Below are 25,755 nucleotides of genomic sequence, written 5' to 3' on the forward strand. Positions count from 1 at the left end.
AACATGTAATAATAATTATACTCTCATACACAGGTCAAAACTGAAAATAAACACAAAAATCATTGTTGTTTTATTACTTCAAAGTTCAGCTTTTTCAGACAACTGTAGAAAGGGGGTGGAAGATTCCTCCTATAATTCACACCTTTGTCCACATCTGAAATGGGTTTTTACATTTCAGTAGGAAAGACGTGCTGGAAAGGACCCTTTCAGGCCAGAGGAGCCGACCAATCAGAGCTCACTAAGCTACAAAAAGCATCTTTTAAATCCAACAAGTAACCATGCTGAGCACACAGCCCCCTTCTACCCATGTGACTTTAGGACTACAGTCATAGTGTTAATCCAACAAATCCAGCTAACATGCTTCAAGATCAGGCTCAACAGGAAATCAAACATTTTACTGTATTTTTTAATGTTTACAGTTAAACGCCAATCAGTGATTTAAAATCTGCCAATTTTCCCCTGATTGTGTGCTTTTTACCTCTTCGTTAGAAAAACTTAAAACTCCTACTTTTTCACTCTGTATTCTTCACACAGTGTTTTTTAAAGCACTTTGCATTGAGTTTTATCCCTTCATAAGATTAAAAAAAGGGATATACAACATGCTTTGATGCATAAATGAGAAACAAATCTATCATCTATAGCAGCTTGTTCACTCATTGCTGCATCATTGGTTTGTAAGTATCGTCCAGAATCGGATAAAATTGGAAAATTGGAATTTAGGAATAACATTTTGATCAGTGTTTTATGTAAAAAAACGATCCCATTCACTGCAAAGTGCAGGATTTACTATTCTTTATTAAAATGCAAACCCTGTAAGCAGAAGACAGAGAGCATGTTAAGCTGTGAGGCCTCCTACCTGGTAGGTGGCAGTAGCATCGCTGCCACTGTCTGCGCCCAGATTGGTGAGCTTCTCCTTGAGCTTGTGGTGGGAGCGGTGGCGGAGGCAGTAGACCACGGTGGAGGCCAGCAGCACGCCGACGATGCACAGGATGGACACGACGGTGAGGACCAGGAACTTGGTGGACTCCCCCTGGCTGTACTTGGTGGGGATCTGCTTAATCTGGCTTCCCTGTGGGCCACAAGATGCAAAAGGGTTCATTCCTTTTCTGTTTTCTACCTGCCGCACAGGACTGACTCTGTAGCTCAGTGAGTCGTACATTCAGTACGCTGAAGGAGTGCATGCAGACACAACATGGAAAACAATTAAAACGCCCTACACCGGTTCATTAAATACTTTAGTTTCACCCTGGAAGGCTAGAAAACCGAATGAGAAACGTAACATTATGATATGAATACTGTATATAAAGTCTAGCTTCCCATATTTAGCAATAATAAGTTATTGTGGTTATTACAGATGAATGTGGGTGGTTTTGTTGCAGTTTCCTGAGTGGGAGAATCAGGAGGTTTGTCATATGTAGCCTGAACAGTGGACTCAGTTAGGTTAATTGATGAAGGATTCTAATTCAGATAGATTTAATTTCTTTAATTGGCATCAATCTGCAACATGGACACCTTAGAAAACCTGTCTCTCAAGTTCCTGTTTCCTCCAATTTAGTCCGAATTGGTCCATTTAGTTTAATTTAATACAGAAATTATAATTCAGGAGTGTAATTTACATTTTTTGTCTCCATCTCTTTTCCTATTAATGAAATTGAACCATTTAATTAGCTTGTGTTTATTCGAAATGACATGGAACCCTGCAGGCGTTTCGGTCTTTGAAAACACATAATTTTTACCATGAAATAAAAAATAAAAAAATAAAAAAACAAGCAGCAAGTGTCCAATTAATAGATCACGAAATCTTACTTAGGAATGAAAAGATTTTAGGAAAGCTAAACTTGTTTCTGCTGTCAGTTTCATAAATAAAGACAACCCTCAACAGAAGAAGAAAAAAAAAAACGAAAACTAAGATGGATTAAAAAAAATTTTAACGGCTACATCAGCTATGTATTACGTCTGCAGATAAATAAAGACAGACTTTCTTCTAAAATAAAACTGGGTTCACGTCAACAGCAGACAGAGTTTTACCCTGAAGTGAAGGCTGCTGCACGTCAGATGAAATGTTTGTTGTAGTCTGAGTATTAGAGAGTATTAGGCACACGGCTTTATTCAGAACAAGCATCACATGTAATAAATGAATGTTCTGAGTGGGCCGTAAATGTTAGAATTAGCTGGAAAAAAAATAAGTTTTTTTGAAAGTTTTGATAAGCTAAGTGCAAATTTGTTTCACAGTGGCGCTTTCCTCTGGGAAGGTAAGAGTTGTGATTCACCCGTGGTGTTAAAAAATGATTCGACTGCGGTTGGTACTTTGGGGGGGGGGGGGTGAACTGCAGGGGTGTACAACAACATGCACTTTAAAGCGAGCGTGCTTTCAGCTGATTTTCCTGATCACTCAGACAAGAGGAGCTAATCTGGGGGATACATCTGGCAGCGTGTGGGACGAGAACAACCCCGCAGGCTGGCGGAGCGTCACGCCGTGCTGTTTGATACCCCTGGATTAAAGCATCTGCAGAAACAGGCCCCCAAAAAAAACACAAACCCTGACAACATAATCTGTGTTAAATGCATTAAGAGCATGAAGCTATTTTTTGATACTAATGATTCTCCCCCTCTAGAAGGAAATCCACACACACACACACACACACAAATTGACAAAACCTGCATAAAACTGTAATAATGAGCGTTTATTCAACCGTCGTTAATGCATAGGCTTGCATTTAGAAAAGCAGCTCCGCACACCTCAGTTAATCCACGTCTGAGCAGGAAGAAAGGAAGCTCTGGCAACCTCGGCTCCCGTCTAACAACGCCTGTGAACCAGCTCCCTGAGCAAACAACTGGAGATTAAAGAACGACCTTCCAGTCCACTTTGTCGCTCCAGATAACACAATGAACACAAGGCGTCTGATAAAAGCCCGCTTCGCTTCACGAGTGTGTTAGGGAGGAGAAAAAAAAAAGAAAAAACTGAAAAAACGGTGGCAATAATTTGAGAAAGAGGAAGAGAGTCTTTATTGAAGTCCTAATTAAGTGCTGCAGCACCAAACCGCTGCTCGCTTTTCTTTTTCTGACATAATGGGGCCTGTTGCATTTTTTTTTTCACCTGACAAACTAAGAGTTAACAAAAGCCGACATAATTCCCCATTATAAACGCGCGGCGTAACAATGTTAGCAACAAAGACGCGGACAGGAACCGAAAGGAGGAGAGCTGCAAATTGCACTGCCAATTACGAGCCTGACAAAGACTGTTCAATAGAAATCAATAGCAGAAACAGCTCGTCCCCTTTTTGGAAATGCAATTCCCCCCCCCCCCCCTTTTTTTTTTTTTTTTTTTTTTTTTTAGAAGGAAAATTTTGTTTGCGATGCTGGGTCTCCTCACATCTGAGAAAAGCAGCAGGATCTCACTCGAGTTTAAGAGAAGCACGGAGAGGGGGGGGGTGCGCTGTCCCTCAGCTGAAGAGGTCACAGAGATTAGGTGAGGAGCAGCGTGGTGAGTTAATGGAATGGAGGCTTTGAGACCAGGGCGGCGAGGAGAAAAGGTGGAGGGGGGGGGGGACAGTCCTCCTGGATCCCTCCTGCCTGCCTGTCAGCACAGAGGAACTCCAGGAAAGGGGGGGCAGCACACAAATCGCAAATTCTTGTGAGATTTCAGGGTGCCACTCCCCCTGCTCCAGACTCCCCTTCCTCCATCACCACCATTTCACTCAAAGACCCCCCCCCCTCCAACACCCCCACCCCCACACCCCTCTATGATTGCATTCATTTGCTGCTGCATTCAGCACCTAATAAAGAGCGGCCGCAGAAAGGACCCACAATGGGGGCCAGCGGTTGTCCGCTGCCGCGCGGGGCGTCCAATTTGCTTGTGCAGCTCCGGGGTGTGTGTGTGGGTGTGTGTGTGTGTGTGTGTGTCTGTGTGTGTGTGTGTGTGTGTGTGTGTGAGGCCTTTTCTGAGGCGAGTTCAACCGGCATACCGACAGCGGTTCATAAATCTGCTTCAGACGTAACGCGGGGAGGATAATTGCGTTAGAGCGCTACGGCGGCGCATGCTAATTCAGACGACTGTAAGAGCAGAAGGGATGGATTGTGCACGTTCTCCGTTTCTGTTTTTTTTTTTTCATTAATGTGGTTTTAATGCATAAAAGGACTGCAGCGGAGATAGCGGTCTTTAAGAAGGCACGATGGAGAAAAAGTGGCCGAGCAGTAGGCTACTGTGAGTGTCGTGGGCTTGGTACGGCCATTAATAATGAATTATTGCTGATCCCACACGCTTCCAGCGGAGTAATGTTTGGTTAAATGTATCCCCCCCCCCAACACCCCTTCTTTTTTTCCTTTTTGCCTCCCCCCCTCCTCAGACCCACAAAGCTGCGACTCAAATATATTCATTTGTCATTTTCCTCCCCGAGTCATCTTATTGTTTTGTCAAATTAAGTTTCACGGGGAGCCATCGCGTCGCATCGGCAAAGTAATGGCCCATAATTCAGGACTCTAACTGTAACAGCTCAGTCATCTTTCACGGGACAGATGCCGGCATCCCCCTCCCCAATTCCACCTCCTCCCCAGGTCTCTTCATCATGGCTGCCTAGCATGTCTGTCCATTGATTCAGACAAATGTTGGCTGACCCCACCTGCTTCATCAAGTTTGGTTGCAGTCGTTAGGAACGGTGAGGCGGTGACAGAGTTTGCTGTGGTGAAGGACGTGCGGCCCCGTCTGCAGGCGCTGCAGAGGAAAACGCAGCAGACATTTGCAATGATGGAGAAATCAAATGTTTGCTCCTCCAGATGGGAGGTGGAACCGTCATGTGTGTGCGCGACACGCATGCATGGCGCCGTGCAGCCTCCACCGTGGCGCGCAGCTCGAGGGGAGTATGTTAATGCCGCTATCTCCGTCTTACGTGGGCTATCTGGACTCTGCTATACGTGCCGAATAATAAGAGGTTATCGGATCAGCTCTGCAGCTTCGTGGCCTTTCGCCGTGATCCCTCCTGTGGCTCAACACTTTCGCCTAAATTACATTTCGCGGGAGCTCGGAGGAGAGAGCCGCGAATGCATGTCATTCAAGAGAGTAATTTCTATTTTTTCTTTTAAAAAAGCGAAAACGTTGACTAAAATGTTTTCATTTCCGAAAAGAAAGGAAAATCGGATGTTTTTTCATTCGAGCGGGCTTTGAAAGCGGCACAGCACCGCCAACCCAAAAAAAAGCAAGGAAATGAAGGGACTCCCTTCCACGCGTCCACCCCCTATTGTCCATCTGCTCTCACAAAATTCATTGTACTTGCAAATCTTTTCGTTTCGCAAACAAGAATTGACAGTAGACTCATACCAAGCGCACAAGTCTTACTGGGGCCCACTGAGGATGCCGTCTGCCTGTCTGTAATCTATTCCCCTGGGATTCAGACTATTTTTTTGCCAAATACGACCAAACCAAAAGACAGAAAATGCTGAACTGGACAGGAGGAATTTGTGATTTCACTTTGCATCAAACTGGCAGCTTTTAGCTGTGCCGATTGTGATGCAGTTCCCATCTTTTGCCGCTGCCACACAGGTTATAAAACTTATGATCAAATAGTGCAGAAATGTAGAAAGCAAAATTAAAGGTGCCGTTTTTTTTTTTTTTTTAAGGTGTCAAGATGTGCTGGATTAATGGTGTCGGGGTAGTTGAGTTTGAGTGTGTGTGTGTGTGTCTGTGTGTGTGTGTGTGTGTGTGTGTGAATAGGGGTGTGGATTAGCCCGGCTTCCATAGACAAAAGGCAGATGGATTTGCACGGCTTTGGCTTATTCAGAACGAGGAAAAAAAAAAAAGAAAAAGGAAAAAAAAAATGAAAAAGGGTCAGAGGGGGAGCAGCGAACCCCTATTGTCTCCCTCTGCCATGACTTGCTGGAAGAAAGAACGATCCCTCCTCTGATTCATCCCGGCCATTTGAGAAAGTTCGGCCCGGTGGCCGACACAAACGCGCACAAACTCCACGCCGGCTGGCGGGATTTCACTCTCGTCTCCACGACATGCGTGCACACACCTGCAGGCCGGGTCCCTAAGCATCTCACGTTCCGGTTCAAACACAGATTCATGCCCTGCGCACATAAACACCGACCAGTCCAACCTAAAAGCCCCCCTTTCAGTTCATCCTGGCACAGGGTAGCACGCAAAACGTTTAACGCATCTTTATAGATCACAACTCGCAGACGGACTAGGGATGCTCTTCCACGACGACTGCTTGGCAAACATCAGAGGAACGTGAAGTGTGATATGAGCGTTGCACATCCTGCGGTGCAAGGCAGTGGCTTGAGAAGATGAAAACAGCGGCAAATCCCATTAAACTGACTGTTATTACAGCGTTACGGTGAGATGCAGCTGCGTGAAATCCTCCCCCCCCCCCACGATCCGGGAGGAGCCATCAGTCAGTCAGCGTCTGAACTTCGAGGATACTCCCACCTGGCATGCATCTTTAACAGAAATCTACACAGCCGTCGATCTCAGTCGTTTTTTTTTTTTTTTATGCAAGTAAATGGAGAGCCAACGCTCCGACAGACATGACCTAAATAACACGTCTAGGAAAATGAGAAAGAGACACTCCTTAGCCTGACACGGGACTGAAGAGATGCAGTCGGACTCGTATTTCACGCACACTTTAAAAGGGAAGAGCAATGTACAGCCGCAGAGGAAAATGACTAACATTTACAAGCATAGGAAGTAAAGCAGATCCTACCAAACATCCATGATGAGGAGATGCATCGGAAACCTCCTCCTGCTCCTATTTCCCATTCAACTCTGGCTCCACAGACAGCACCTCACTAGCAGCAGCAGCAGAAGAGGAGGAGGAGGAGGAGGAGGAGGAGGAGCAGGAGAGAGCGAGTGGGAGATGGAGAGAGATGTATCTCCTCCCATCATCCCTTTTACCTCATTTTGAGACGATCAAAAAAAAATAAGAGAAGAAAGTTCCCGGGTTTCTCCTTTGCCTTCTTTTCGACATTCGCTTGCAAAAATTAAAAAGAGAAAACATTAATTGTACTCCAGTTTTTTTTTTTTTTTTTCTGTCCCTGGATGCGGTTAAGTACACATTAAGAAAGAAACAGAAAAATGAAAATAGCGTAAGGAGGTACTGGGGACGGCAGCATCCATCGCTTCCACAGGGATGACTGAGATGCTTCGTTTTTTTTTTTGTTTTACTTCCAGAGACAGAGAGAAAGAGGGAGACTACAAAGTGCTTCACGGGGCTCCTCCTTATATTTCTCCCATCCCTCCCTCCTCCATTCCCTGCCTGTCTACAGCACATGTCACCTCCCCTCGTTGCCATGGCGATGGCTCCACATGTTGCCGACAGGAGGTGAGAGGAAGAGGAGTTGAGGGGAAGAAGGAGAGAGAGCAAAGAGAAGGGTGTCTGGGGGCAAAAAGGGAACGAAAGTACACAGAGACTGTTAAAAAAAAACCCGAAGGAGTAAGCCAATGATGTATAGAAGAGGAAAATGGAAAGAGGAAGGTATGATCACAACATCTCCTCTGTACGGATTGACTATTTTTCAGTTTGGTAATCAGATAAATTATCCTGCAGATTGCAATGAATGTTTGTTTTGAAAATAAATAAATCAATAAAAATAAATTATCTGTCCTCTAAAGACGTGAGCATTTCTAAATCTACACAGTTTCTCTTTGAGTAATAAGAGGAGATGCACTGAGAAACCAGCTGTGGATTTTCAGATAAATTGTCCAATCAGAAAGTCCGACATCTGATCCTTTTCTGGACAGTGACTGCATCATGCACAAGAACAACCAGGCTGTGCTAAAAACACGGCGGTTGTTTTCAGCATTGGTGAAGTGTTTAAAATGGAGGCAGAGAAAACCCAGAGATGTACAAAGCTGTGCAGAAGGAAACCATGTCAGCCGATGAATCGGGCTGCGAGAAAGCGAGAGAAAGTGAGACGTGACTTCATCCATTTGAGCTGTCAACCAATCAGTCATGGAACTTGTCGGATTTAGGAATATTGGCAGCCTTTAGACATACTCACAGAGAAAAAAAAAACAGGCAACAATTTTACTAATGCTAGCGGCGTTACTCACGTACCCATAATATAGTTTACACTACAAAAAGGGAACTAAAAGTAAGTCAAATTGTCTTGAAATTAATGTATTTTTCCATGATTTAAGCAGGTAAATAAGACTATTTGCCAATGGAATAAGATTTTAGCACTTAAAATGTGAATATTTCATCTCTATCATCTTATTTCAAGGGCAGGATATCTAATTATCTTATTGCAGGGGTCAAAATACTAACTCCATTGGCAAATATTCTTAATTACATGCTTAAATCAAGGAAAAATACATAAATTTCAAGAAAATTTGACTTACTTTTGCTTCCCTTTTTGCAGTGTAAAATGTCCACTGTAGTCATTTAGTATCACTTTTAAAATATTAAACCTGTTTCAAAGCAAATGCTCTCACACCTGCTGTGGGACATCTCCTCACACCATCAGGACCCATTTTTACCACAAAAAACAACAACAAAGTTGTCAGATAATGAAAGACACAAAATGAGAATCAACTCTGGTCTTGTGTTTCCAAGGTGGAGAGTATTTGGAGAACCAGCTGCAGTTTGACTCTGAGCTAGCTTTTCTCCCCCGCACAAGTGAGTAACAGCTTGAGGTCAAATGTTTTTTTGGTGTTACAATCTTATAGGCTTGTGTTGCTATGTTGATTCGATTCAGTGATTGGGTAAATTGTCAGAGTTTGACCAGCAACGAGCCAGGGGTTACCGTTATGTCAGGCGAGTAGCCGACAGCTCGGCTAATAAGTTAGCATTGTTTAATGATAGCCGCCAGGTGATTCTCGCATACATTTTTTTTGGACAATTTTTTCTAAATTGAAGCGGATAGCTGGTCTAGTGCTTAGGAGGTAGAGAGAGGCGTGGCTTGCCATAGATCTTGCTTTGGTCTACATATAGTTCTCGACAGCGCACCTAGTGGTGAAATTTCACTTATAGCTCCTTTATAAAGAAAAACAACTATAACAAGTATCAGAAAGTCAATACCTGGGTATCAGAAAGCCACCACAAAGGTTTTGCATCCCTACAAGGAAAACCTTGATTTTGCTGAGAGCCCCTAAAGTAATTCAGCCGTGACACTTTAGGAGTAAAAGTAGTTCAAGCCATCAAAAGTAGCTTCTGTAAGTATACCTCTCCATTTGTGTCAGTTGATTTCACAGAAAACAAACGTAGTTAATGCATGCAAATATTTATCACTGTTCAAATACTTGTGGAGAACCTACAAAAGATAAGCTACAACATGGAAAACGGTCCAAATAACAGGCAACCCGCCAGTTAACATACATCACTTTCTCATGGCGGTTATGGAGGACCAACGCTGCTAATGAAAGCAGTACCTCAGTACACACCAAACTCACAGTAAATCTATTTCAGCAGGTGTTTAAAATCCTTTAATTTGTGTCTCTTTACAACCTATAACTCTCCATTTGAAGAGGCAGGTCACTACCACAAGAACTCGTACACCTTTAGGCCTCAAAATTAAAACGCAGGGACACCGTTAGTCAGTTTGGCACAGTTATTCTCCCTCCCGACCCGTGTAACGTTATGTTATTTTGGTGACCAAGAAAAACCTATGAACATCACCCTTAAGACTAAATGATTTAAATAGGTTAATTACAAGATGCTGAGGGTGAAAAAGGTTTCCAGCTGCAGGAAACACTGGCGGAGAATTCATAAACCGAGTCAGAAACGAGTTTCATATCTGTATGTCTATATGTGTGACTACATAAGACAAACAGATGAGTACACACTTGCTCTTTATGCACAGATTTCAGGTATATTTGTATAAACTGTGTTTGCTTGCTGTGTGTGCACACGCACAGGCTGGCAACTCCCATCTTGCCGGTGTTTGCAGTTCAGCTTGGAGGAGAAAAGAAAGAGGCAAAGGGAAAAAAAAAGATGCTGCCTAATGCAGCTGACAAGGTTCCTCCTTGGGTGTGTGTGAGCTTGTATGTGTGTGTGTAGACTGGAGAAGGGTTCTTCAGTCTATCTTTCTATTCAACCCCCCAACGTACCCCACCACCCCCCAACTCCTTCACTGAGACCCCCACACAACCTTTTGTCCCCCTTGGCGACAGCTGGAGGTGGCAGGCGGCGGAGACCCTCAACTATACTCAGAATTTTTTTTTTGTGTGGGGCGTTTTGTGATTGGTGATTTGGGAGGGGGCCGGGTCTTTCAATTTATATCAACCCCCCAAACACTTCTCTCGACCTCCACCTGCTTAACTCTCACTGTCTTAAAAGCAAAATAATGGAGTTGGAAGAAAAATGTTCAGTGAGGTTTGAGCGCCAAAATTAACTATCTGAGGCCTTTATTCACCACAGCCACACGGTCCCAGCATCCTAACTGCCAAATAGACCTAATTTGTGTCTGCACCACATGCCTAACATCTTAAGCAAAACTTGACGTTCACTCATTTCTTTCACAGCTTCAGTAAAATCGGAATGTGTATGTGAATTATAACTGATTTTTAGTTTTTATTATTATTTACTTTCATCCAGAACGCAAATAAGAAAGTATTAGTAACAAACGATTTTTGTCTCTTACCCTAATGGCCTACTCTCAGTGGATGTCACTGAGTTTATGGTTTTACAGTTTCTTTAAAAATGTTCATAATCACTATATTATTCTTTACAGTCTTGGCTAATGCAATCGATAGTATCCTCTACTCCATTAGACTTTAACTTGACTTGCAACCTAAACACTAATTGGATTGTGCTAAGTAAAGATCGTGTTGCAGTCTTAAGTGTTTCTTATCATTGAACCCCTCTTCCTTCTAAATATTAATGCAGGAAACCAACAAGTTCCCTCACCAACATCAAGGCTAATGACTAGACCTACCATTTAAGCACAGAAACAGTCAAGAAGCAGTTGCTTTATAGAATGTTAAAGGTAGAGCCGCGATTTTTTCGGACGTTTCCTTAAGTCCCTTTTTGAATCTTCTGCTCCTCTGGGGGGTATAAATCCACTCTGGTCTTTTTTCTTTCTACTGAGGTCTTCCTCTTCTTCTCATAGACATGAACGTGGTTTGCTTCCTGTGACTCTCGGCCATGATTAAAGTCTACTAGCGGAGCTACAATAAACAGCACCGAAGCTAATTGCTAAGCTAACCAGATACATAAACAGTAGAAGTGCGCATCCGCAGCCAGCAAGCGGAAACTAACCAGGAACGAGCACGCAGACTGGCGTGTGAAATGGTTTTTGGCACTGTTGCCAAGTCCGTTTTGTCTTTTCTAAAGTTGCTGGTAAATTCCGTGAGTGGCGTATTTTTGGGCTCGGTTCTGAACGTGCAGTCGCTTATTTGGGCTGTAAAATAAGTAACTATAGACATGAAGAAAAGAGACCTAGTCTTGCTGCTGTACTCCAGTCAGTGAACGGGCCGGCCGATATCCCTCCGCATACACACACACTCTCTGGGAGAGAGAGGTGAAGAAAACAACCCGTTTCTACCAGGAACTCATCTGTCCAACAGGAAGCTTGCAACCTCCACATCCATTTTGAATCCCCGCTCCCTCATGAATTATCTCCACCTGGTAATAATAGCTGTGTGGATATAGACTCTCGTTTTTTCCCGGTTATTACTTTATCTTTCCTTGGTTATTTTGTCTTCCCTCTCGGTGGGCAAAGAGTATAGATGGTCCTCCATTTCAACAGAAAACGGCAAATAGAATGATCTACAGACGTCTCTGCTTGTTTATACTCCTCCTCCGACAGCATGTCTTCAGAGACAGACAGGGGAAACAGGTGTGGCTGACAGTTTGTCTCAGTCGGCTACTGAAATCAGAAATAGAGAGGCAACATTTCACCTCCCAGTGGATGCACAGACACGTGTATAAAGTTATGAGAACGCTTTCATTTTTGATGTTATTAGACTTTGCCAGAATATGTATTCAGAAAAACAACACTTGATTTTTGCTAATTATTAACCAAATCAGTTACACACTGTTCCTCCGAGAATGACTCCAGATAAGCTACATAGCGTGACCGCTGTGACAGAATCATCAGATACATTTTACCTCTGAAAATCACATTTTTGACACAATTACAATTATTTCCCTCTCCATCATAAATACTCAAGAGGCAGGTAGATGAAGTAAGTTTAATATGTTTTAGTTTGAATTGCCTTCACTTAGCTTTTAAACCATAGCCACATTAATCTAAGATTAATGTTGCATTAATTTGATTTCAGTGTTTTTAAATCACGTTCTGGACTTTAATGTTGATGAGGGCAGCAACATTCAGAGGCTGTAATTTACGTAAACAGCCAAGTTTTGGACCCCACATTGGAAATGCTTACAACTGACAGCAAATAGTTCTAGGAAATTACATTTCATGGAAAAAACATGACTTGCCTACAGTATGTAGCCTTAAAGAAGGTAAGAACATAGTAAGCTAACAGTTTCACCACAACACACCACCATAAGAAATTTCCTTTTTGTTTAATAAACAGGTCTCATAATCCAGATTGTTTTGTAATTAGCAGAGGGCAAGCAGAAGATTTCTGCACAATGTAGGCTAGAAGATATCTGCAGAGATGTAAACCCAAGACCTAATAACACTGTTTGCGCTCATCTTTAGGCAGCAAAAACAAAATGCGTCATCTACCAATTTAATTTATAAAGCGCTTTTAAACAACGGCAGCTGAAACAAAATGCTGGACATAGATGTAAACTATACACATACGTCAAAAGAACAGAAATATTTAATATGTTAATATATATATCAGCCTGTTAACCAAGCTGTGGGGGTAAAACGACAATCATGACAGTCTTCAACAACCTTCTGCAGCCTCTTTGAATTAAATGAATGATCCGACAGCGGCAAACAACAGAAGTTGCTCCAGCTGTATTCCTGCATGTAGCAGCTTTTTTTCTGCAAGGACTCTACACCGTGGAGAGTTTTGTACATCTAAAGTATTTTTTTTTTTCATTATTTACAGAGTCGCACACATCAGATATTTCTTTTCCCAAGGACTGCTTGTGCAGTCACTGGTCACTGTTTTTATGAGACTAAATAAGGGTTACTTTGAAAAGGAAACTTAAGGTCATGAGCACTGAGCTGGATAATAGCTGGTTTCAACACCTCCACAGCAAGATTGTGAGCATATGTTTTGAGCAGCGGTGATGTGAATACAGGTATTGGAGGCAGTTTTACGCGCATGGTATGAGCTCTGTGGAGGAGCAAACATGTTCAGAGAAATGCCAGAATCTGACCGCGAAGGAATCGTCAGAAAGGAGAATACGCAGAATCGAGGGGAATCTTAAGAGTCAATGTGGTGCAAAAAAGACTATTTTCCCATTTGATTCCATCTTGCCATTAACACTAAGAGTTCAATGTCGTTCTAACCAATGGACCATTTGTGAAAAGAAAGGCTTCTAAATTCAACGGATTGTCCAGCGTTCTGTGTCCACTTAACGGACAACTTGGCAGAGAAACAATTTTAAATGACATCTTTAATTACACCCCGACAGTAATTACATGTACATGGACCAAAGACTTTAGACCCAAAGTCTCCGCTTAATAAGCTAGATAAATGTCACACTGGCTCACTCCTGTGAGGGGAGTCAGGTCTGCTCCATTGTTCCGACGCTTTCAGAGCGACATGGGCGCAGTCTCTGCAGTCAGATCTGTCAGATGGCCGCAACATCAGAGGCCACCAACGGCTGCAGACTCACAAACAGCCTGGGTTGTATTCAAACGGTCACCGATGGAGACGAAATAAAAGACACCCTTTTTTTTTTTTTTCTTCCACCCCTACCAAAATGACAGCTCGTTCAGCACAGGACCACCAAACTGCTGTCTTTTGTGTAAGGCGAGATATTTGGGATTCCTGCGACCCACCACGCCGCCCTCGCTCTCATTGTCGACGAGGATGGCACCCAAGACAAAAGAGCCATCATCCGCATTATACGGTAGGCCAACAGCTCTGATGCCCCCTGGGACGTGAATCTTTAACGTACAGTAGCCGTGCATAACATCTGGTCTGACTGACGAACTGACAGTGGCCTTGTATTTGTTTTATGGGCCGTGCAAGTAATGCGGTCTAACTGCACAATAAAGTCAAACCAGATCTTATATGGTAAGAGATGTCTTAAAAAAATTATGTTTTTATGCTTTTATTGTTATCAAAGAGTGGAATATTGTTTAATGACAGATGCATTGTTGTTGTTTTTTTTTTTTTTTCACTTTCCGCAATTCCCAAATCCCAGACTCACGACTGCTGAACAGCATGTAATGTATTTATAGGAATCTGAATTCTTTTCAATGTTTCCAAAAAAGGTATTTCAACTCTTAAATGGCTCTTTCAATGCAGCGTTCTTCCCATTTATCAGCAGCCCTGATGAAGATGTGTAAAATGCCATTAAATAAATACTTTTATTTTTACAAAAAGTTTTTAAAATGTCCAAACTTCAGATTCATGTTTTTTTATAGTATTTAATAAAAAACATTTTCTTCCCCAGGGAGCGACGTCCCGTAAAGGCCGTTTCTGTTCTATACCATTGCAAACAAACGTGGAGTTTCCTTAACATTAATGGGACTGAAACGAAGTATATTAGTCAGAAAACACTCCAAAGTATGAACATTTATCTCCCAAAGGACCTGGGCAACTCACTGGAGAGCAGGGAATCATGGATCCCTCTCTCTGTAAGATCCAAAACTTGTGAAACGTTACAGCAGGAGTGCTGTTCTTTTGCTTTGGCATGGCGTGATGGATTCAATATGATATACTACACAAAGTAAGCTCCACTCCACTAAGCTGTTTTAACACCACATTTGCTCTCATTTTCCTTGGTGGTATGATCTTGGTGTTCACTCAGCTCATTGGCTGCATGCTATAACAGTAAAGGAGCGTCTTCAGTTACACTGGCCACGCCAGTGACATCATTCACTGTATTTAGCGGTGGCGTCATGCTAATTATGAGCTGCAAAAGACCCCCAGCAGAGACTGGATGAATTGGAAACGCTGAATAAAGGGAGTAAAACGGGGGAGAGTCACTGTACAAACGTATTCATTCAAAATTCATTAGTATTCAATGCGAGCTTTGAGATAAAAAAAGACAAACACTAATGATTATCTGCAATTCACAAAGCCAACTGCAATCTAGGAAATATAAAGTGAATTTGCGATGAACACTTTTGCGTCTGTTATGAAGGTTTCCCAGGCAAAATATTTAAAGTGCTTTGTTTAACTAAAGACCCGTTAGATCATTTAAATCTCATTTTGTGTCCTTCCAGCTTCAATCTTTTCGCTAATTTACTGTGTCAAGTCGGTGTTTAGCAGGAAATGACAATAACGGCTCGTCAACCGTGGAAGAACAGTGAAATGTGTGAATAAACTCTGTGTTGGAAATAACTTAACATCAGATAACTCTCTGTGTTCAAACATTTTTCCCTCTGTGTGCTATGAACAGATTCACGGGGTGCTAATGACTTTTAGACCCAGTCCACAAAGAGATGACATTCGGTATTTTCGTGATGTTATTCCGTCGTTTAGGAGTTTTTGGAGAGACCAAAAACCATAATTTTTCAACCTGGGTCTGAGAGTGGTAACATTTCAAAACACAGGTTTCATATTTTTGTGTGTTAATGCTAAACATGTCTTTTTCGGACATTATGAGATAGTAGCTTCACCTCTCTCTGTGCCTCACTCTCACAAACAACAACAAACATGGCGCTTGGTGTCGCGTTCATGCCAAGACGAATATTGGCGTTGCTACGGTTGTTACAGCTGAATCTACAGCTCCTCTTCTACAACCACAAGCTCCAACGTGCCTCAGAAAACAACATGAACCACATACGTCGTCGTGTTTACTTCCCATGAGTCTCCTGCGCATGCCTGGTATTTTCTGCATGCTTCTGAGGCAGCGCCACCAATGGGCCCGGCATACTTACAACATTGTTTCAGACATTTTTTTTCTTAATCGTTTATGAAAATATCTGTTGTCAAAAAGTAATGGACATGAAAGAGAGTTATTTATTTTTAAATACTAATTGTCATAACATTTGATCAGCCTCTTTGGGTTTAAATGGCATTTTCAATATTTTGCAAAATCTGTTTTTTTGGGGGGTTATTTTAGTATTTGTTCTTTATTTTGAATCTTGAAGCTTACAAACAGGTTATGATTGATCAGCACAGAATGTAAATACTTGAATTTTTTTTTTGTCTAAGAACTTTGTTCAGAAGAGTGGAGTCATGCCTTGTTTTTGATATATTGCAAAGTAAAGCCAGCTGCGACTAAAGGGGTCTTTCAGAGTTTAAGAATCTTCTTAAAACACACTTATTTGCACCTCCTGAGAGGTTGACTACATTTTTTTTTATTATTTCGTAATTATTTTTAATTGATTTTAACAGTTTTTATTTCTTATTTTTCCATTTTAGCTTGTCTGTGTTTTACTTGTCTATTTTAATCTCACTTTTATTTCAACATTTGTTATTTTAAAGTGCTTTATGAATAAAGTGGGTATGGTTTCTGTTTTCTTCTGTTTTATTTCATTACTGGCTTTGACATGCATTTTGTTTTATTGAGAAATTTCAATAATATAGCGCCGGCTTTTGTACTGTAGAAGGAATAATTTGACAAGTTGCAAAAAATAAAATAAAATAAAGACGCAGCTAGTGTTACCAGAGCAGTCAAATGTCACCCTAAGGACAGACATTTTCTAGAAGTTCATTTGCTGCATTTGTAGTGCGTTTTTTTGCTGCCTGTTTACACGAATATCAAAATCCACACTATCTTTATTAGTGAAACAGAAGAGAGTTGGTTTAGTTTTTCCTCTTTTCCACTCCTACACGCACACACATGCTCTCAAACTGTCTTTCACCTATGGCTAAGCTCGCTGCACAAAGCTGTAGAACAACTTGACAGAGGAGGCCAATGTAACTGTCTCTCCTCTGCAGTCACAAAGACGAGCATGAAACAATCCCTCTGACAGTCTCAAACAGAGCCGCATCACCGTCAGACTGTCTAAGTCTCTGAGCTCCCTTTCACCAGTCCAATCACATCCTGAGGGGCTTAAAGGCACCGTGTCCTCAGCGCTGTTCCCCACCATTAAGTAGAGGGAGAATGTCCTCGCCATAAAAACGTCAGCCGCTCGTTTGTTCAAATAAGTAAATGTTTTACTGGCCACCTGACAAAAGACACCCCCCCTCCCCCCAACACACACACACACACACACACACACACACACACACACACACACACACACACTCCTTGGATCCATAAAAGCTTTGCAATATCTGGCATGGGAGGGGCTAAAAACCAACTTGATTGGCTCAATCTTAATAGATTACATAACAAAAGACTATTTCACTAATTCATCTCAGAAAGTAGGTTCATTACACCAAATATTAATTTTTTTTATATAAGAACTGATCATTTAACAATTGTTAAAAATCCAACATTTATTTTCCCCCTAAGTAACAATATTAACCAAGAAAAATTAGATTACATTAGATTAGATTCAACTTTATTGTCATTACACAGGTACAGGTACAAGGCAACGAAATGCAGTTCTAACCAGAAGTGCAATAGCAGCAAGTGCAGGATAAACAATGGTTCCATAAGTACAGGACATGGGTTATTACTGAATAAATATAGAGATGTATACTATTATAAACAGAATTTTACTGATAGATTTGTCCTATGAGTATAAAATATAGATAACTAGTATTGTGAACTAAATTTACAGCTGGATATGTACCGAATATAATATACAGGTGGATATTACATTAAATAGGGGGGTGAGTGTTAATGCATTGGATATTATTGTCAACACCGTCACAGAGAAGAGTGCTGACTTGACCGTTGTTCTGCAGGATGAAGCTACAAAAAATAGAGACGCTGGTAGCTCAGGTATTCAGGAAACGACTGCAGCTGCTACATCTGTTGTGTCGAGCCCCTCCTAACGCCATGTCATCGGCCGGTGTTGATCCACTGCGACTTACCGGGCTCAACGTCGGCACAGCCGTCTACTAGGTCATTTTAGAGCACTTCACGCTCCCCTTTGCTGACGAGCTTTACAGAGACGCTGATTTTTATTTTCCAGCAGGACTTGGCAACTGCCCACACTGCCAAAAGTAACAATACCTGCCTTAGTGACAAACTGCCCCGACCCAGAGCCCCACGGAGAATCTATGCAGCACTGTTAACAGGAAGAGGAGAGACAAGAGATCCGGACAATATAGACGAGCTGAAGGCTGACATGGAAAGCATCCTGGGCTTCCATTACACCTCAGCAGAGGCTGATCGCCTCCATCCTCGCCTCATTGATGCAGTAATTCATGCAAGACGAGGCCCAACAGAGCACTGAGCGAATAGACTGTACGGTACATATACAGACTCATTCAATAAATATGAACAATATAGAAAAGTTCATTTATCTCACTCACTCAATTTACGAAGTAAAACACATTATACAGATCAATTACATACTGATTCGTGTATCAATGTGTATTTGTGTAGAAAATTGGCCGTAGCCCTTCAGCAAACATTGTCAGCAGCAGCGGCAGCATGTGTGGAGACAGCTACTGTATATCTTTAGGGATAAACGATCCCACAATGCACCTTTTAAGACTGTGTGTCAGAACAGTGCGGTAGCTTTCCTGACCGGGTTAAACACATGTTAGAACCGCTCTGGCTGGGACAGAGTATCTATTTTAGAATAACAAATGGAGATCTTGTTATACTGATCAAATGTATTGTTACTTTAGCTATGATAGGAGGTGTTCCAGCTCGTAGTAGGCAGTCATTTTAATAACTTTGATAAATCATCAGACTGCAACTCTGTGCATGGACTGCATTTAATCACTTGCCCTTCATTCTTGGGCCAATATTTCATTGCTTTTGCAAATGAAGAGGATGGCTTCCTGGCCCCTGTCAGGAGATTTTTCAAAAGCCCGCTTGGAAACAAAGAAGTAGGGGATGCGCTTCCAAATACAAAAAAAAAATAAAAAAATAATAATGTAAAAAAAATAAAATAGCAATGAGGATGTATTTCTCATTTTAAAAATATTCAATTCAAATCAGTCAATTAGAATGTGTAGTTTGAATCGCACCAGAGTCTGTTTGAATTTTCAAGCATATAGCACATTCTCTGCTTGCAGGTTTACATATATATATATATATATATATATATATATATATATATATATATATATATATATATATATATACATACATACATACATACATACATACTATATATATATATATATATATATATATATATATATATATATATATATATATATATATATATATATATATATATATATATATAAACAACAGCGAAATGGCACAAGGTGGGGGTTAGAGACTCTGGGTTTTTTTTATCCCCTACAATGTTGTTCTTCTTCTGCATAAAATTGGCAGGTTTGCCCAGTTGACCCCTACACCAAAACCTCAAGGGGCATAAATGCGGATTGTATGATCCCTACAGGTATACGCTTCAGGGTCTAAGATCTTATGATGGGTACACATATTTCAGTCATTTTATAATTTAAGTTGCTTTAGCTAAAGCCCTAGCAGATAGAAAAACAGAAGGGTGTGTTCAGGCCTGGCACCGTAGCTGGAATAAATTTGCATATTATAGTTATCCAATTAATTCCCAATCACAGAGGTTTGAAAGAATACATTTAGTGCTTAAAAGACACAAGCAGACGGACTCAGACAGAGAAGACAGAACGGGGATTTCTACTTCCACAAATAATACATATTATCTGGCTCCAAAAAAAGATAGAGGGAGGGTGGGTAGAAAGGCCAAGAAGGATGGATCCCCTTCAACGTTTACCTTTATCAGCCATCTTCTCCGCTTCGAGGATGCCGCCTCAGAGCCTTGCAAAATAAATTGAGGGTTGTTTTCCTCTAAGATGCAGACCGAGGAGAAAGGCGATAACCATGCCTTTTCTCACGTCATTAAAGCTGTTTTTACATTTGCCTGGCGGTCCCTGTGGGTTGTTTTCCTTCCCCCTGTGTTACAAATAGATATGTGATAGATTTGCAAGGCTGCCGTGTACAGCTGCTCTGGAGTCAGCGTTGAAGGTTACCGTCAAAGATGTGAAAGTGCTTTCATCAAACAGTTAAGATATTCTTTAAATAGTTGAAATTTGATCATTTTCTGTCATTGACTTTTTATGAGCCTCTGTTTTTGTCTTTTGTTTTCTATCTTTTAAGGGTAATTAATATGAAGCCTGTTTTATTATTTAACTTGAATAGCCATTAATGTGCTGCATCTTTATAAATAGAATTAATGCTCAACCTGAGTCGAGAGGGTTGTTGTAATACTCCAAGGCTTAATGCAGGGGGGACAATTTAAATAGTGTAATGTAAATAATGTAATTCCCTACAGCTTTATCGATGAAATGACAACCAGGAGTCAGATGGGTGGACAACAGCTGAGCAGTCATGTCCCTTATTCATAAATCCGCTCACCCCCAGAGATCAAGCTTATATTGTAATTATTCATCAAATAAAATGTTAAACAGCATCATGCAGTGAAAAAAAAAATCAAATGATAAATATTAATTTGTTTCTTTTGAACATACTTACATTCAAAATATCCTTATCTAGTAGGACTTGGCATTCCTGTAGAGGTCCTGGAAAAAAGCTTTGATAGCTATCATTTAAGGTAACAATAAAGCCAATTAGCTGTCTCGTAAAGCTAAAGAAAATGAGAAGTTCATGCACATTGACCTTTGCTTCAAGGACGAGTCAGACAGGAAGTGAAGCAGACACCGAAAATACCCAAGAAAGTGACTTTTCAGCTGCCCCTAAACTCAGAATTCAAATTCAAGGACAGCATCAAGGCTAATTAAAATTAACAAAGCAAGCTTGTCAATGTGTCTTTGCATTGCATATATTCACTCTCTAACCGAACATGGAAACAAATACAGGTTGTAGATGTATTTTTGTCTAGAAATGAGGAACACTTATTTTTCATGCTTGGGATATAGACTTCAGGGGGTTTTACCCTTTATTTCTCCTATTTAAAACTTAGGAATGTTTAACTTTTAACAGAGCAACCATGGTTGCTTAGTAAAAAATATCCTCAAATTGGGCCTTAAAGGAGCAATAAGTAAGATATTTACTATAAAATCTACCTAAATCATTCTCATTTCTCACCTGGGATAGAAGTAACAATCGGTCCACTCCATCAACAATTATCTTACTCTGTGCAGTGTGTAGCCCGTGTTTACTTCCTGGTTCTTGAGCCAATCATATGAGAGTTCTCAGGGTTGCCAAAAGAGAGCGCAACATTTGATATTTTATTTAGGCAAAAGAGCAACAGCCTGGAAACATGGTAGCCAGTAAGAGAAGCGGTTCCAGAAATAAAACAAAAACCATAACATCATATACCTGTCGTGTGTAAGTAAAAATTCTGTGGAGTTTCACAGCTGCAGGACTGTTGGGTAAACGGCGGGTGTCTGTATGTGTTGTTCCCATTATAACCACTAGGTGTCATTATTATTTATTGCTCCTTTAAAGTCAATCAGCCAATCAATCCTTTATATAGTCCTTTATGGGCAATGAAGGTGACCAAAGTGCCTTATATTCAACAAAATAAAAAAAACATACAGAGATAAAAGAAGAAGCAATAAAGAATACAAATCAGGAATGAAATTTCAGGGTGCTCCTTGCTATTAAAAGCCAGCCTAAATAAATGGTTTTTGAGGTTTGATTTAAAAAGACTCAGTTCAGTGGTTGGGCGTAGATGCAGAGGAAGCCGGTTCCAATATGTCTGGGTGCTGCGATCATCCCAGTGTTTGGACCTGATCCTTGGTATGACTAATAAAAAAACTGATTTGAAGACCTTAAAAGACCTGCCAGGCGCATGAAAGCTTAGTAATTCAGCCAAATAAGGCAAGGGCAAGCCATTAACTGCTTCAAAAAACAAACAATAAAAGTTAAAAATGTATTTTTCTGTGGACAGGGCGTCAGTGTAAAGAGAGAAAGAACTGGGCTGATGGGAACATGTTTGAAGGCATCGTTTAGAAGACAGCAACCTGCATTTTGGTCAAGCTGGAGGTGATTAAGGGATGACTTTTAAATCAAGATTAAAAGCACATTTGTTTAGGATTGCCTTTGACTGTTTTACTGTTTTTAATTTTTTTTGTTTCTACATTTTATTCCTACCTGCTTTTATTCTGTTTTATTTTCCAATATTTTAATCATGTAAAGCACTTTGCATTGTCTCTGTACAGAATTGTGCTATATAAATAAATTTGCCTTGCCTTGCCTTGCCTTGACTGATAGATCAAAATAAAAGACATAAAATAATAAATTCTGTAGCTGATAAAGGTATGAATGGCTTTCTCCAGATCAGGACAATTTAGAAAATGTTTAACTTTGGCCAGAAGACATAAATGGTAATTAAATTTAGGCAATTTACATAGGGAAATCTTTTTCAAACATTAATGAGAGAATTATCGCTGAATAAAATGCATTTGGTCTTTATTTCATTTATAAATAGAACATTTTGGGCGAGCCACTGTTAGACAGCAATGATTGCCGTTTAGGAGGGAGTGGCCTTGCTTCATTGATAGGTAAATATTTAAATAATCAGCATAACTATGAAATGGCAGCTGGTGCTGAGTTATAACTGAGCCAAGAAGCAGCATGTAAGGATAAAAAAAAAAACAAGAGGGCCAAGAATCGAGCCTTGTGGCGTCCCAAAGGAGAGGGAGCAGTGGACGAAGTGGACGAAGTGGAGTCATCGATCACCACAGAGAGAGTCAGTCAGTTCGGAGGTGAGCGACTGCAGAACTATGCCACAGATACCAACATGGTGGTCCAAGGGAGACAAAACAGAGTGATCAACTGTAAGAAAACTAAAAAAACTAGAAATGAGGTCCAACAAAACAAGACCAACAGGGCACTTTACTTTGATGGACATACCAATGTCGTCATGCACTTTTAACAAGGCAGATTCAGCGCTACAGCACTGTTTTCTAAAAAAAAGGTTGTTGCTTGACAAAGACAGGGTTTCAGTGTGCAGGTCCAGCACAACGTGGTGAACTCTGCCAAGGGTTACTTTGTGTCAACACAGCTTTAGTTTCAACATGCACCGAGCTTTATGGACAAATAAAAGGCGGCCGATCAGTGTTTAAACTACACCAGCTCCCCATTCTCCCTCAGTAAATCCTCCACATTCATGCCCGCTGACTGCCTCCGTATGTCGTTGCTGTGACACGTGCTTGATGAAGGCAGACAAGCTGCAACAAACAGCATAAACAATGTGCTTGTATTAATGAGCAGAGGCATCCGAGTATGGATAGAGTATCAGGGACTATCAGGGACTGATGCGCAGACCCTAGCCTTCTGCCCTCAGTGAGCAGACCGCAAAAAATAAAAATAAAAGAAAAATCGGATCGGTTCTGGATCAGTGCGGTTGGGATGCAGAATTGGGATTCTGGCTGTTTCTTTGCTTCAAACAGATTTCGGCTACAGCTATTCTGTGGACATAATCCTGATCTGATCTATTCTTATGCCAGTTAATAACAAAAACGTTTGAGTTAAGGTAAGAAAAAAAAAAACATTCTAAAAGAAAACGTTGAAATCTAAACGCCACCATGTGTCAAGGTTACTGTTACATTGAAGCTAATTGGCCTTAAGTTACAGCGGCCTTGCTCAACATGGATGGTATTTATAGACATTCACATGTTATCACGTAAGACAATGCACTACAATATTTTAGTGTGTTTCAATGGACGTCTTATTTACAGTTGTTAACCTTCAGGATGCCACCTAGATTACTAATATTTGTCGTTTTAAACGGGATTAGCATCTTTGGCTTGTTTGCATTTTAAGTTTGATCTAAAATGTTTCAATGTAATTCAGCTTTTTATTATTTTAGGAGTCTTGTAATTGGCATTGTTGTGTAATTGTATTTTTTTTATGTTTTTCTTATTTTAGGATGCCATAATGTTTAATGTTGTGTTTTGCCTCTACTGTTTCCACAGTCCTACGTTTCATTAACATTTTTGCTTAGAAATAGCTTTATTGACCCACAATGGAGGACTTCGGGCATGACAGGGATAAAAACACACAGACAAAATACGCCAGAGTTACACACCACATTAAGTAACATGAATTTAAAAAAAGCTAATTTAAAGTTACGTTTTAAAGCAGAAGTGATTAAATGTATCAAATGTAATTATTTACTGATATTATGGCATGTTCAGGTAAAAATGCAATGTTCAAGTAAAAGACAGTAGAATGCTGTGATAAAACTGCAATATGCATGAACAATCCCAGAGAACCTAAAACGTGTGGAATTGGAGATTAACGTCTGACAGAGGGTAAATGATTCTTGATCAGATCAGAACCCACACAACTTGTTAAGATTGTTGTGAACAGGAGAGATGATTAAGTCTAACAGCAGCTGGGAAGGATCTGTGAATGAGCTCCTTTGAGCATCTAGGAAGTCCGTCACTGAAGGAGCTTTACAGCTGCTACAGCTCCATGCATGGGGTGGGAGACATCGTACGTCACCTTTGATTTTTATGGAGAATTGCCCTGTGAATAAAGTCTGACTGTCCAACAAATTCCGCCATTTGCCAACATCCAAGCTGCAATAGCTGCCTCAGAAAAGGCACCCAGCCATATACTATTAAACACATATGACCCACAGCGTCTGAGGCCATTGGTATACTTAGAATGAACAGGATTCAGTGTAATCTCATTTATCAAAGGTATCTTTTTGGGGGGGTTTCCAAAAAAAAAAAAAAAAAAAAAAGATCTGAGGCAATGTTAAAGTTTTAGCTATTGGAGAAATGAGAAAAGCTCGCTCAATTTACTCAGCAAGAATACATTTGATTATGATTAAATAAAAAAAAGTCTGCACTGTACCTCCAGCAGACTTTTCACTATGCTCCTTTAACCTGCTCCTCACCCTTCTCCTAAACGCAGTAAAGGAACTGTGGCATTGATTGAACAAGGCAGATCATGTTGTAGTTGTTTTAATTGTAAATTCTTCTCTCTGACAACACATCCTCTCCATAAGCAGCTTTCTGTTGTAAAATCTAAAAAAAAACAAAAAAAAAAAAACTCCCCATCTATATTACAGGAGGGTTGTGTCCTGCTTTATCTAAAATATTCTCAGAGAAGAAAAGGAGATGAGATGAGAACTCAGACCGCAGAGTGGTGGAGGCTGGAGCAAAAACAACAAGATGCATTTTTAAAATAAGACAAACATCAAAGCAGTCTGAAAAGCGCGCATGTTCAAAGACAGAGCAACCTGAAATAAGATGGACATAACAAAAGGAGGAAGTAGAGGAAAAACAAGAAATGGAAAAAGCTAAGAGATATTGATGTATGTTCTACCAAATATGTTCGGCATGAAAGTGAAATATTTTCCGTTCGATAGCAAAATAAATTGTGAAGCAGGTTGGGGGCCCTAAACCAGTAGCCTCGTGAGACCATCCTGATCTCGCGAGGTTTCAAGGTTTCACTCGCAGATCAGTCTGGATACTCTCCGTTAAAGAAAATTTGGAGCCGTTCACCAAACGAACGTCCAATCAGCGTTGGCTTTGAGGCGGGTTGCGGTGTGACGCAACGGGAAGCGCGTCAGTTCAGTCTAAACAACATGGCGGCTTCAGCCGATGAAACTAGCGTTAGCGTGGCTATCGAGCAAGTTTTATCGGAATTACAGAGTATTTCTCTGCTGAGCTAACGAGCCTTTACTTGCTGCAGCAAGAGTAGCTTGGCTTGTGGTTGTGTTTTCGTCGTC

General features: G+C 40.8%; 1 protein-coding gene across 1 annotated transcript in view; it reads right to left on the reverse strand.

Moving 5' to 3' along the window:
- The window catches only part of LOC105917887 (receptor-type tyrosine-protein phosphatase N2), a 269,052-nt gene that overhangs the window by 73,449 nt on the left and 169,848 nt on the right, over positions 1-25,755 (reverse strand). The window contains exon 13 of the mRNA XM_036134561.1: positions 857-1,069. Coding sequence (XP_035990454.1) covers positions 857-1,069 — 213 coding nt within the window. The remainder of the gene's footprint in view (positions 1-856; positions 1,070-25,755) is intronic.

Source organism: Fundulus heteroclitus, unplaced genomic scaffold (genome assembly GCF_011125445.2).
Source record: "Fundulus heteroclitus isolate FHET01 unplaced genomic scaffold, MU-UCD_Fhet_4.1 scaffold_85, whole genome shotgun sequence".
Classification (NCBI taxonomy): Eukaryota; Metazoa; Chordata; class Actinopteri; order Cyprinodontiformes; family Fundulidae; genus Fundulus; species Fundulus heteroclitus.